Source organism: Petaurus breviceps, unplaced genomic scaffold (genome assembly GCF_028583685.1).
Source record: "Petaurus breviceps papuanus isolate PSGF00001 unplaced genomic scaffold, PetGlider_PUasm1.0 90865, whole genome shotgun sequence".
Taxonomy (NCBI): Eukaryota; Metazoa; Chordata; class Mammalia; order Diprotodontia; family Petauridae; genus Petaurus; species Petaurus breviceps.
In genome coordinates, this window is record NW_027187367.1 from 6,691,437 (window position 1) to 6,705,969 (window position 14,533).

Here is a 14,533-nt window from a genome sequence, read left to right on the forward strand (position 1 = left end):
GAGGCGGGGGACTCGGAAGTGCCAAAGGGAAAAAGGGGGAGGCCATGTTGCCGTACGGCATCTATCAGGACTGAGGAAACCTAATCTAATCGGGGAAAGACGGCGAGGGGAATATATACCTCCGGGGGATTTGTCAATCTCTAGTCACGAGATGGAGCCCTTGCTCTACCAATCAGAGATCGGCGTCCCCTTTGCCCTTCCCCTATCGTTTGCCCTGTAGAGCTCCCAAACTAGTATTGGCGGCTGGGAGGGTGCGGGGAGATCACATTAGTGGACAATTCGATCCGTTGTGGGGAGAAACCTTCCATCCTATTGGAATATAAGGTAAGCTATCCTAGGCCCACAAGAAGAACTTGGGCGAACTACGAAGAGAAAGTTTTCTTTCAAGGCTTATATTGATATCTGACCCTGACTGCCTCATTTGATGCGTGCCCCGACCACTCTGACCTTCCAGGCCGCCTCTCTGTCTCTAGCCCGGGCTGGGAATTGGTCTAGGGACTACAGGTTCTACGAAACGGGATTATTTCTGTACGTACGGAATGTGTGCACGTAAGTAATCATTCTCTCCACCAATCAGGAGTCTTATGCAAATAATACCAGGCTCAAACCTTCGGGTCGCCGATGTACCAAACGCCGATTCTTAATGTCTGTGCACTCAAAGGTCGCCGTGGTAACCAGTGACTAGAGAGCTATCCCAAACACCCTACTCCTTGGCTTGCCCGCCGTACGGCAAGATGGCGGCCTCCAGGTCGTGGGGATGCACGCCTCTCTAGCCTTGCGGGGTGGGGGCGGGGAGCTCTTGCTTCGGATTCCCTCTTCTTCTTGGGGTTCCCGGGGGGCGGCCGCCCTGTGGGAGTGGCCAGTGGCACCCTAGCACTTAGTGATGCTGGGGGAGGTGAGGAGCGTTCGGCGTCTTCGACTGGAAACTAGGCTTTTAAAAGGCCAATAGTGCCTTCCTGTTCGGAGTGAGGGGTGGTCGGAATGAGGGGTGGCCGAGCGGTTACGGCCGAGGAGGGGAGGGAGGGAAGAGGAAAGAAGCGGAGGCCGACGCTTCTCACTGATCCTCAGCTTTATTGGGAGGAGAGGGGAGGCCAGGAAGAGACACAGGGCTGGTCCTGGGGCATGTTCTGGTCCCTGGGGGGAGAAAGCAGGGTTAACAAGACTGGGGACACCGGGCCGTCCCCTCTCCTTCCTTCCACCGAGCCTGGGTATCTCCCCTCTTCCTTCAGGTGTCCTAGCAACGGAGAAGCCCAGGAATAGGATTCAGAAGACCTGGGTTCTAGTCACGGTTCAGCTCGAGTATCTTCCCCTCTTTGGGACTTAATTTCCCCCCTTATAAAATAGCAGGTGACCTAGATCATCCGAGGAAGCTAGGTGTCGCAGTGGACCTAATGCTGGGCCTGAAATCAGCAAAACCTGAGTTCAGATCCTGCCCCAGATGCTTATCTGCTGTGTGACCTTGGGCAAGTTATTTAATATCCACTTGTCTCAGTTTCCTCCCCCTTAAAATAGGGATTATAATAGAACCTACTACCTCCCAGGGGGTATGATCAGGAACAAATGAGATAACATTTGCAAAGCACTTTGTAAACTTTAAAGTGCTATATAAATACTAGTTATTATTATCTCCCTTTCCATGAGGGACCCCCAGCTTGTCTGCAAAGACTGAGGGCTCTTTCAAACCTTCTCATCTTTGGAACTTCCCCATGGCCCTCCCCTCCCTCACCCTCTCAGCTGAGAAACTTGCCTCATATTTTACCAGAGAGATTGGAGCCATTCGCCATGAACTCCCTCTTCTCTCTTCTTTTCCTATCACTCAGATGCCATCTACCACTCTCTACTCCTTCACTGCTGTCTCACATGATTCGTCCCACATTCCCAGGAAAGTTCCTTAGTGCCCATCTCAATCTCTTGGCATATTTCTCACCTGAGTTGGGGGGGGGAGGGAGGCAATCAGTGATCACAGCTCCAGTTCCTCTTCTCTTTGAGGTGTTCCAAGCAGCCAGCCCCACAGGTGTGCCCAGGGTATTGGCCACAGCAACTTGTAGGCAGCCTCTAGCATCAGCATTGCCAGGAAGAGGGCAAGAAAAATGAAAAAGGCCCTGTCTAGGGCCCGAAGAAAAGGACCCCTGTTCGGAGTAGGACCCTGGGCAAATGCCAAGAACACATCTCCCTCATCCCCATCACCCTCCTCCTCTGCCATCCTGACTTGAAAGCCTAACAGCTGAGCAGATCAAGCTGAATGGGATGGAGACACTGGCTCAGCAGTACTTGGATTAGTGGTAATTTAGGGGGGAAGGAGTTTTCTTGCTGCATCTGCCCTCTGTGACCTAATTCTCCAGAGACAAATAATAACTGTCATAACATATAGCCCTTTAAAGTTTTCAAAGTGATTTACATATATTAGTATGTAATCATAGGAGTAGACGATTAGATTGAATCATTAAATTGCAAGTGTAAACCAGGTATATTAATTAATTTGAAAGAATTTTTGGACCGATCATTGAATGAAGACAGATGAATGACACTATACAGGAAAAGCCTGTGTTTGAAGGAAAGAATGAAAATAGACCTGGGACTCTAGTTGTAGAAGAGCTACAATCCTGAGAATTCAAGTTTGATCCAAGCCTGTAAGAAAGAATCGTTCTACCTGTTAACTATTGTAAAGATATTGTTGGATCAGTAATAGAGAGTTCATCCAGCTCAGATCAAAGAGACTAGACCAGTAGCAGGCAATACATGTAGCAGGGAGGCATCAAAGAACATGAACCCTCTTGGCAGACAGAATTGACCAACTATGAATTCTATAAGTCACTGACCCTCAGAGCCCAGCAAATGCTGCTATACCTCAAGATAACTTCATGAAGATTCTTTGAAGGAAGAACCAGACTACCACTAACCAGGAATCTTGAGTTACCCCTTAGCTATGTGTGCCTCACAACCTTCGTACCCAACCTTATGCCTACTCTGTCCATCACTCTTTTCCTGATTCCAAAGTCTGGCTGCATTTGTCATGCCTCCAGGAACAAAAGACTTTCATATCATTCTGATATGAAAACAATCCCAAATGCCCAGGGTCCAAGGGGCACCTCCACTGACACCACACTGACTGTGGAGCCCTTTGGTACTACCTGCTCAGAAAAATCCTTACTCTAGAGTCTGAGATAGGCAAATGGGGCCCCTACACCATCCCTCTTTCCTGCCATTATCTCAAAAATATCCACCAACTTCTAAATAAAAAATCTGCCAAAAGAAGTCTGTGAGTAAAGGAAGCATTGAATCCTCTTCCTTCCTTTGTGTAGGTGTTCCTACAGATCTAAATTTCTTCTTGAATTTGAGAATGCTAGGGTACTAGTTTTCATAGACACAAACTTATAGAATGTCAGAGCTGGAAAAGACTTTAGCAATAATCTAGTGCAAGACCATCCTTTAAAAAGGAGGAAATTTAGGTTCACTGAGCGGATGTGACTTGTTCAAGGTCACACAATGAGTTTGCTAGTTTACAAAATTGTTAATGATCTGACACTGTTAATGCTAATAATTCTGAAAAGTTATTTTGGGGGTAATTTAACCTTGGTATCAATAAATTAATACTTAATCAAAAATAGTTTTTTCATTCTAAAGCCAATATTAATACATCTTTTCTTTTGGGGGGAGAAGGAAAAAGGAAAGAGATGTTAGAAATTTCAATCGTGTCCTACATACGTGCACTAGTACAAGTAATCTTCTCTGTCATAGCACCTTCCCTTTCCAAGGCCCTGAAGGAAGAATGATAGGTAAGTGGGCATTAAAGTCCATTGCCTTCCAGAGGTGTTGTGACTACTTTATGTGCCAAGAAAATCAAATTGATTCCACTTCTCAATTCTATTTTTGTAATTCTATTTGTGGTTGATTTTATTTTGTATTTTGTATAACTTCCTAATACCCTTTGTCTCTAAATTAAGAAGTTCCATAGGTTCAGAAGTTCAATTTTCTTCTCTGAGCTAAGTTGTTCCATAAATCACCTTAATTCAAAGAAATATATTATCTCTACACATTTTACTGCCCAGGCACAATTAAAGGAGTCCTGTTATTGAGTAACAAGCCTTGTTAAGTTTCAAGTGGGCACTAGGAAGTCTATTCTCTTTGCTCCACTAACAAGCCCTGAAGGATGTAGGTAGGCTCCATAAATCCATTAAGGCTTGTTAACTAGCCCCTCATTTCAGATTTCCAGCCAATCATATTGTTTCCCACATCAGTGATGCTACCAATCATTGTTTTCTTTAAGCTTTGTAACCAAGCATAACTTGTAGCCCACCTATAAAGTACTTTTTGTTGGTCTGTGCTTGCCAGACTATAAGAAGGAATTGCTGTAAAAACTATAAAAAGTCTAGCTCACCTTATCTTGTGGTCTTAGCTTTTCTGAGGAAGCTAAGATCCTATTTATTGGTAAATTCTACTGATAAATTGATTGTGCTCAGACCTTTATGCCTCGTTTTACCTTAATTTCAACTACAACAGTACAATCACAGTGCATGCCACTAGGTAAGCCTCCAATCCGAGGCTACTAATCCCAGGTCTATGCAAAAATATAGGTTGCCAGCCTAGATTCTTCACATGCTCTAGAAAGCACTATGAACTTCCCCAGTGCCCACTTGAGTTCTGTTGAGTTTTATCTAGAGTTTAAAAATAAAAATCATCAGTCTACAGTATTTCATACATTTCTCAAAAATTGTCTCATACCTCCATTTTCTACCCCTTCCCAAATTCTTGACCCAAAGAAAAACGCATTCAAATAATAAATAGCTTAGGACACATTTACTGAATTAAGTGAGAATATAAAAGGCAAGGTTACTTTTATGCTTATTTCAAAACTCCTGCCTATTTCACAAATCCTCTGTTTCCCCCTCCCTGTCATCAACTGGATATTGCCAGTGACCCAAGTGAACTTTAGAGAGGACATATTTTTGGATTTTATTTTTAGAGTAAAAGGAACAAAGGGTAAAAAGTCACCCAACATTTCCTGGCCACCATTTCCAAATCATGCCACCATACATTTCACTGCCCTCCTTTCTTTTGTTGTTATTGTTCAGTCATTTCAGTCCTGTCTGACTTTGTGACTGAATTTGGGGTTTTCTTAGCAAAGTTACTGGAGTGGTTTGCCTTTCCTTCTCACAGAATTAAAATTACTTACCCATGGTTGTAGGTTCAGCTATCAGATTTAAACTCAGGAAGACAAGGCTTCCTGACTGCAGACCCACTGTGCTATCTAGATGACCTCTTCCCTTCTTTCAGCTCTTCTGTATGTGTTGTTTCTCCCCTTTTAGGGAAGAGACTGTCTTGCTTGCTTATTTTTGTATTCCTAGCACTTAAAAAAATGTATGGCACATATTGAGCACTTAATAAATGCTTTGTCTGTTCATCTGTCTATCTATCCATTCATCTATCCATCCATCTATCTATCTTTTCACTGACCTTAACTCAGGTTTCCATGGAGATGGCCTTTATCTCTCAATTAGTCACCAAATGAACATCTACTTCTGATGGTCACCAGAGGGTCTTTCCAATTTTTTCTCTGTCATCATAACTCACCATAGGTTCAGGGTCCCTCCAAACTCACCTGACAACCACTCTATCCATGATACATCTCTCAGGCATGTAGGGCATATTTCCTTTGTGCTCATTGTTCTATGTCTTCTAATGTCTTCCTGCTTCTGGCTTCTATGGAAGAAAGTTATGGAAGAAGCAACACAACAATAAAGAAGAATTTAAGATGGATTAGAAGGAAAATGAAATTGTTTAGGTGACTTGGAAGTGTTTGGATTAGTGAAGAAAGTTAGAGATTGACTTTGAAGAGGAGAAAAATTCAAAGATAATGGAGAAAATTTGAAGAACAATCTCCTCACCTAGAGAATGGTCCAGATTCTGCTTCTAGGTTGAAAGATAATTAGCTCACAAAAACTAGCCATGTGACCATGGGCAAGTCACTGAACCCCAACTGCCCTCCAAAAAGCAAAAATAAAAGAAAGAAAGATAATTAGCTTTAAGGATAATTAATGAGGATATAAAAAGATTAAGGAGGATTAGTGTGTTGAGCCTAAAGAGGTAAATTCAAAAAGGAAAGGAGAAAGTCCTTGGCCTGGCCAGGTAAGTGAGAAAAAGTAAATAGAACAATTAAATGGTAAATCAGTTTAATAAAGTAGTTTGGTGAATGTGTTAAATTGTTGAAACAGGAAGTTGACAAAAGGCTGAAGGGGAAGTGGATGTGGTTGTGAAATTGTTGTTGATCCAGGTGTGATGGGAGAAATCATGCAGTGACTTGCTTTGAGTGTGATATGTTTATTTTTTTTTGCCAATGGAACAATTGTTTTCTATTGTTTTTCAGTTGTGTCTGTCTTTTTCATCATCAGGGATTATAGGAGTCTGATTAAACAGAAGGCCTAAGAGTGATCCTGTTATGTTTTTATGACCTTAAAAGAAGGATGGAAAGGGTAAGGAAGAGTAATTGGGGGGAAGGGGGAATGGAGGGGAGGGAGAGAAGAATGACAGATTATCTTGCATGACTGTGGTGTAGAAGTCTATACAACAGGGTGGCTAGGTGGTGCAGTGAGTAAAGCACAGAGTCAGGAGGACCTGAGTTCAGTTCTGGCCTCAGACATTTAATACCCACACAAAAAAACTAGCTGTGTAACCAATTGCTCTCCAAAAAGACAAAAAAAAAAAAAGAAAGTCTATACAACAAAGAGCAGGGAGTTGATGGGAAAAGGAAGGAACTCTAGTAGGCATGACTTGAACTTCCTCTTATCCGAATTCCTCTAAGGAGGAAACAATATATATGGACACACGCAGTTGGGTACACAAATACGTGGGGTTTTCTTGTCAAAAATACTGAAGTGGTTTGCCCTTTGCTTCTCCAGCTCATTTTACATATGAGAAAACTGAGGTTAAGTGACTTGCCCAGGGTCACACAATAGTAAGTGTCTGAGGCCAGATTTGAACTCATAAAGTTGAACCTTCCTGACCTCAGGCCCAGCACTCTAACCACTGTGCTGCCTAGTTGCCCTGAATGACTGTTACCTCTGTTCTAAATATAGATTGACCTAACATAGAGGAGAAAGTGAAGGGACTAGAGGCGGTGCCTTTGCACCCTCAAGGTTGATAGAGAGAATGAAGTGTTCCTAAAGAAAACAGAAGCAAGACTTCACTGGGGGTGTGGGGGTGAGATAGAGGGGACACCCGTCCCATGTTGGTGAGTGGAGAAGTATCACACAGAGGAGAAAGGGGGAAAAAGGAACAGCTAGACAATGGAAATTTTTTAGCATGGGTTGGATTGGAAATCACTTCAGTACTGAAGAACTTGTGGATGACAAAGCAATTCTTGGACCCTGACCATGAAGTGCTGCTGACTCAGTGCTTTCTTAAAAGGAAGTGAACCTCCCTGGATCTATCTCTTCCAATTTGCTGTGAACAGTAGGAATCTTCAAGCCTTTCTGGAGGGGTTGGTACAGGATTCGTGCCTTCTCTTACCTAGGCAGAAATGGCAAGCTGTGAGCACATGGCAGCTAAAGCCATGTTTAGGGAAAAGATAAAGGAAGGCAGTAAGCATTTGTTAAGTACCTACTATGTGCCAAGTGTCAGCAAGGTGGTGTAGTGGATAGAGCACTGGGCCTGGAATCAGGAAGATTGGAATTCAAATCTGGTCTCAGACATTTACTAGCTGTGTGACTCTAGGGAAATCACTTAACTCCTATTTGCCAAGCTTCCTCATTTGTAAAATGGGGACACGTTGGAGAAGGAAATGGCAAAGCATTCTAATATCTTTGATGGAGTTTAGGCTCTGGGAACCCCCTTGAATCTTTCCATTTGATGAGGCATTTTCCCAAAGCTATAAACCTTTCATTATAGCTAGGCCCAAATCTCTGTTAGTCTTAGCTTAGCCTAGCCCTCCAATTGTTCAGCTGCTCCTCACTTTGTCATCTCCAGGTAGCCTTCAGCTACTTCCCACCCTTAGTCCCATTCTCAGAGTCTGACCTCAGTTCCTCAAGATCCTCCTTAGACTCTTCCTCAAGACCCTCCCTAAATCCCTCCTCTAGACCACCCCTAGATTCCTTCCACAGTCTTTCCATATATACGATCCATCTCGCCTTTATGAAGGTGCTGAGATTCAATCTAGCCCAGACTCACTCTGTGTCAGATTATTCTGGCCTGCTTGTCAACACAAGCATCACAAATACTTAGGTTCCTCAAGAATCTACCCATTATGGCGAATCTTTAATAAACTTTGTTTTATTTTGACTGAGAGAAAGCTTGAGTCAAATTAATTCAGCAGGACCCGATGTGTCAGTATTTATTATGTCATTTGACTCTCACAACAACTCTATGAGGTAGGTGCTCTTATTATTCCCATTTTATAGCTGAGGAAACAGGCAGATAGAAGTTGTGACTTGTCCAAGGCCACATAGCTAATGAATTTCTAAGGAGAATTATCTAGCATAGACTCACTCTGTGTTAGATTATTCTGGCCTGCTTGTCCATACAAGCGTCACATATACCAAGGCTCCTTAAGAGTCTACCCATTATGGTGAACCTTTAATAAACTTTGCTTTACTTTAGCTGAGAGAAAACTTGAATCAGATTCATTCAGCAGGACCTGGTGTGTTGGTATTTTGGGGTCTCAAGCACTCCTAAACCTTAAACCTCAATATTTTATGGTTCCCTGACCTCTACACTTCTTCCTTCCTTCCTTCTTTCCTTCCTTCTTTCCTTCTGTATGGGTCAGAAGACTACTCACCCAAAATGACTCGGAGACTTCTCAAAGTAGAAGCAGAAACTTCATTACTATCTTTCTTGAGAAAGGGCATCCCCAAATCTAATAAGAAAGTTAGAAGGGAGGAGAGCACTACAGAAAGCAAAAGCAACATTATAAAGCCCTAACATGGGAATTCCACACCTTCTCCACTGTCCCACCTTACCATTGGTTGGTAAGGCAAGTTCACAGTCTTCTTATTAATGCCAACCAATCAGCGCAAAGCCCTCTCCATTCATTAACCTAATTATTACTAATGAGGCTCTGATTTTGTTAGATAACATACATAATACATGAGGTCCACTACTCAAGCGGAATAACAACCTCAGAATACTGAACCCCCTTCAGTCCAACCTAGATGTGTCCTTATCTGGGCCTGAGCGTCCCAAGGCCGCTGTCTGCTTTCTGATTGGTCAAATATACCTGCTACTGCCAGCTCTTTTTATTCTACATTGTTTCATTTTTAGCATTATCTAGGAGTTTGCTGGGAACTGGGAACCCAACTTCTTCCCAAGGCTACTGTCTGGTATTTTTTATCAGTAGTCTCGTTTCAGCAATTCTTACAGTTCTATAGAAACTTAACCCTTTGCTACCTCTCACACTACCATTCCTTTCCCCAAACTAAAAACACTTCTAATTTGTTCTCAATAGTTAATCCAATCAATTGTATTAATACTCAATAGCTCTTACGTTACCTTGAAATACACAATGACCTGCATATACATATGGGGAAACGATACTGAACTTAGTTACAAAATATAAGGAAGTAATATGAATGTATATAAGACATTCAGAATGGGGAAACTTCACTGCAAGTTATCCCCCACAATCCCCCCTTTCTTTTATATCTTTGCTCTAATAGATTTGCATCTACTTCCCAAGCTTCCCTATCTTCCTGGGACTATGCTTAATCTGAACTCACACTGTAATCCTGTAATGCCAAGCAAAGGCAACTTCCAAGGTTCAGAATACCAGCATAGTAACTCTCCATTTTATTCAGTGACAAATTAAGCAAAACATTCACAGAACAGAGAAAATCAAAATACAGCATTCACCAAGTGTGATTCAATAATTTCCAAGTACTACTCCACCCCTGGACAGTACATTCATTGAGTCAATCACAAAGTCTCTCTTCTCAAATGGAGATTAAGATTAGTTTCCAATCATAAATAAAGTATGTTCATTTGGTCAATCATAGAGCACAAAAAAAGAGTCAAGTTTCCCACCCTTGGATCACAACTGAATTACAATTATCATCAGTTAACACCAAGCACCTTCTCAAAAGGGGTAGTGGAGAGCACAAAGGCCATCTACCCCTGAGCTACTGCAAGGTTAAGATATCATCACATCATTTAATACCCAAAGAGAGGTCTTTTCTTCATCATGACCCCAGGCAAGTTCTCAGCAATCTCTGTTCCTGTGGAGACAAAGCTCAACAAAGCCACAATATACATTGCCAGTGTCCTCATCAATTCACTCTCTGCCTGCAGAACAATCTCAGGACCCCTGAAAATATCAGCAAGACCCTCTTCCAGGATTTCTGTAAACGTACAACAAGAAAATCCTTCTTCAGGGCTTCTGAACCAACAGCAAGGTTCCAGAACCTCAGCAACAGCAGCACTGTCTTTCACCAGTGAACGAATCTAGCAAAACAATATCAAAGCAGACAAAATACCAGCATAACAGCCATGTCTTCTCAGTCCTTGGCAGCTCTCAAAAGTCCTGGGTAGCTCGAACTGGCCCTCAGCAATCATCCACGATGCTGCTCCCAAAAGCTCTTCTGCCTCTCTCTCTGCTTGGGCCTTCTCTAAATCCATGGCACCAGCTCCTCCCAGTTCTGCCCTTTCTTTTTATGTCAACAAGTCCATCCCACAAGTGGGATTCACAAGCTCTGGGTTTCAACATTCAACCCAAAAACCAAGCCAATACAGGGGGATCTTTAAATTCCATTACTATTACAAATCCCTGTTTCTAACCAAATCTCCATTCAACCCTCTGATCTCTATTACTAACTGTTCTGTACTGGAATCGTAGAGTAAATAAACAAAGAGGTTCATGCCTACCTCACAAGCTAATTAATTATGTATCTAATTATTCTCAAAAATATTCTGGAAGAATGTCCTTAAAATAGCAAAATTTCATACATTTGCCTTATGCCTAAATTTCCATTGATTTGCCATAAAGATGAAAAATAGGGACCTGATTGGACAAAGCATCCACATGCACTATAGTTCCAAAACCTTTTTACCTTGACATCAATTTACTCTCTTTGAGTTGCAATATACCACAAAGATTTACCAGTATACACATACATAATGGATTCCCTTTAACATCTTTCCCTTCACAATTTTTGAATTTGTCCTGGTAAAACCAATTGTTAGAGATCCTTTTTAATCTTTTGTACATAGACTTGCTTCTCAACAAGTCAAGTTTATTGTTTAGGAGCTTCATAACTAAAACGAGCTCCTTTCCCAGGCTGAATGACCTTGCCTAATATAGAGAATTTCTAGGGGCTTTGGCAGTTTTACAACATCATACATGCAAGAGGACTGTTGTTCTTTTTTTTAAGCAATTGGGGTTAAGTAACTTGCTCAAGGTTACACAGCCAGTTATTTATGGGTGTGGTTCTAAGTGTCTGAGCCCGGATTCAATCCCCAGGTCATCCCGACACTGGGGCCGGTGCTCTTACTCGCTGTGCTACCTGGCCGCCCCAAGAGGACTGTTCTGAATGAGCAGAACTATCAGAATAAAGTTTTCATCCAGTCTCCCCCTTTGCACATACAGTAATCAATTAACAATTTTAGGTTTTAACATTAAAACAATATCTCACAGTTTCATCAAATCATTCTGATTATAAGCAATTAACTGGAGATAATATCTAATGCACTAATGGACAGACTTCTCTACCTGCTGTCCCTCTCTCCCTGCTTCCTTTCCCAGGACTGATGAGATTGCTTCCCCATCCTGGATTATAAAATTTTCTTTGTCTCTCTTGTGTCTCCCATCTTGTTCTCAGTCTTCCCAAACTTAATCAAATTTTCCTTTTCAGCTTCTATGAACACAGGTATTGCTTTTATCTTAGGGACTTGGGGATTCAACATATACATCTTCATAAATTCTATGGGCAGGGCAACCTCCTTAACTTTCTTGTTTGCTAATCTGTTCCCCATCATCTTATGCCAAAGATCTTATAAAACATTTCTTCATAAGAATATTTTCCTTTTTCAAAAACAGTTTATCCCAATATCATTAACAACTATACAATTCCTAAATTCTCTGGTCATAAAATCTTTCCCAAATAATTGACAAAACTTATACAAGGAGATTTAACAGGTCTTTTCTTCACATAATTACCAATAATTACCTTTCACAAGCATACTTTTGTAAATACTTGATGTAAGCAATAACTCCAAATAGCTCGGTTAACAATCTTACAAGTTTAAACAATTTTACTGAAACTTTTTTTAAATACAACTGTTTATCAGTAACAATATCATAAACAATTATCATGTACCTAACTTTAAACTTTGAAACCAAAATCAATTACCAATCAATTTATCACTACAAATCAATTACATTCTGGAATCTCACATAGATGGTGAATGTGGTGATCCATAAACCTTCAAATTAACATAAATACATCCTTAGATGAAGCAAGCTTGAAAACCACATCCCTATATTTTTCTTTATTTTTTTCCTCCAAGGTTTCTCATTTGCTCAGTAAGAATTTTACAAAATGTGTTTCCAATTCACCTTGCACAGAGAATCATTCATCCCATAATCATTGGCATAAATTCACACCTAAGGAAAGTTCCACAAAAGGTTAACAAACATGAAAAAAAAATTTAATTTTTGGCTTTACATTCATATAGCATTTTTAAAAATACCAGGTATTGTACCAAGCACCTTTACAATTATATTAGTCCCATAAAAATCCCTAGGATGTGGATTCCACCACCATCCCCTTACTGAACAATAAACTAAGGTAAATAAAACTTTAGGGGGGAGGGATACAGTGAATCACTTTCTTAATGCTAAATAACAATATGTAGCTTTTGAACATGTAACAATATATTTCTAAGTTCTAATACCCTTGGCCCTCAGAATGGAAATATAGCCACAAATTTATTTCTTTCCTTAATATTCCAATTACCCATTCACATTCACATTTTCATAAGGAAATTTACAAGCTTTTTGAAATCACCTATTATAATCAGGTCAGTTTAAAATATGCCAGGCCAATATTCTAATTGTTTTTTTGGTTTCTTACTGCAAAAAATAAATAAAACTTTAAATATGGGGATTCCTCAAAACTAATTTGGTGTCCTTAAGTAATATAAATTCACAAAACATTATAAATTTCATGTACATCCAAATTAATATATATAAATATATGCCCCAGGATTCTCATCTGTGAAATAGGAATCCTATTGTACAGAGTTCATACTTTAGGTTACTTAACAGCTTCTGAATAACATTTAGATAAGAAAATTGATTTTAATAACAGAGCTCATAATTTTTACTAAATCATACAATTTAGAAATGTACAATGTCCCAAACATGTATTTAAATCTTGCTTCAATCCCATTAACAATTTTAGGTGAATACATTTCCAAACCACTCTACACAAGAATTAAATTATAACTTTAAACCACTGTATAGATTTTCATAATGCCCAAGATTTCAAATGAAAAATTTGCTATCGTAATAAACATCATTAGACACCCAAATATAGTTTCATTTTTTCCACATTCCTTCAAAAGTCAATATATATACAACAAAATTCAATTTGAAAATTTCTTTAACACTAATTTGTACATTTTACAATCATATTTATCTATCCATCTCTTTTTTTTAACCTGTTCTGTATAACCTCTTTAAAAAGCAACCCCAGGATACTGACCTCCCCTCCCCCCACCAGTCTAATGTAGATGTGTTCTTATCTGAGCCTGAGTGTCTCGAGGCCAATGTCTGCTTTCTAATTGGTCAAATACACCTGCTGTTGCCAGTTCCTTATTTTACATCATTTCACTTTTAGTATTATCTAAGAGTTCTATGGGAACTGGGAATCCAAACTTCTCTCTAAGGCTACGCTCTGGTACTTTTATTAGTAGCCTTATTTCAGCAATTTTTGCAGTTCTGTGGAAATTTAACCCTTTGCTATCTCTCACACTAAAATTCCTTTCCCCAAACTAAAAATGCCTCTAATTTAGTCTCAATAATCAATACAACCAATTGAATTAATGCCCAATAGCTCTTACATCACTTTGAAATACACAATGACCCCATATGTATGGGGAAGCAAAACTGAACTTATTTACAAAGTGTACAGGAAAAAATAATAAGAATGTAACAGGATCCTAAGAATGGGGAAACTTCACTGTGAGTCATCTTTCACACTAGGATAAAAAGGGAAGTGGTCAAATAGGGGAAAAAATACCCCTTTGTATCAAATTTTATCTTTTGTAATCAATTTATTTATTTTTAATCTCAACATTCATTTCCACTAGATTTTAAGTTGCAAATTTTCTCCCCATCTCTTCCCTACCCCCCACCCCAAGATGGCAAGCATACTGAATACCCCTTCCCCCAATCTGCCCTCTCTTATATTCCCACCACCACCACCCCCTATTACTTTCTTGTAGGGCAAGATGGATTTCTATACCCCATTGCCTATATATCTTATTTCCCAGTTGCATGTAAAAAATTTTTTTTAAACATTTGTTTATAAAACTTTTGAGTTCCAGA

General features: G+C 40.2%; 2 protein-coding genes and 1 long non-coding RNA gene across 3 annotated transcripts in view; 1 reads left to right on the forward strand and 2 right to left on the reverse strand.

Moving 5' to 3' along the window:
* The window catches only part of TAPBP (TAP binding protein), a 240,209-nt gene that overhangs the window by 14,873 nt on the left and 210,803 nt on the right, over positions 1-14,533 (reverse strand). The window lies entirely within an intron of this gene.
* Positions 13-10,860, forward strand: LOC138150063 (uncharacterized). The gene is made up of 3 exons (XR_011165498.1): positions 13-324; positions 6,390-6,470; positions 10,276-10,860. It is a non-coding gene; the product is annotated as an uncharacterized lncRNA (long non-coding RNA).
* SMIM40 (small integral membrane protein 40) lies at positions 557-2,617 on the reverse strand. The gene is made up of 2 exons (XM_069073433.1): positions 1,928-2,617; positions 557-1,134 (listed from the first exon to the last, which is right to left on the reverse strand). The coding sequence occupies exon 1, from the start codon at positions 2,201-2,203 to the stop codon at positions 1,961-1,963; it is 243 nt and encodes an 80-aa protein (XP_068929534.1). The 5' UTR covers positions 2,204-2,617; the 3' UTR covers positions 557-1,134; positions 1,928-1,960.

Bases quoted from the DNA above. Each gene is read 5' to 3' on its own strand.
- SMIM40 (XM_069073433.1), bottom strand. From the start codon at position 2,203: ATGGCAGAGGAGGAGGGTGATGGGGATGAGGGAGATGTGTTCTTGGCA.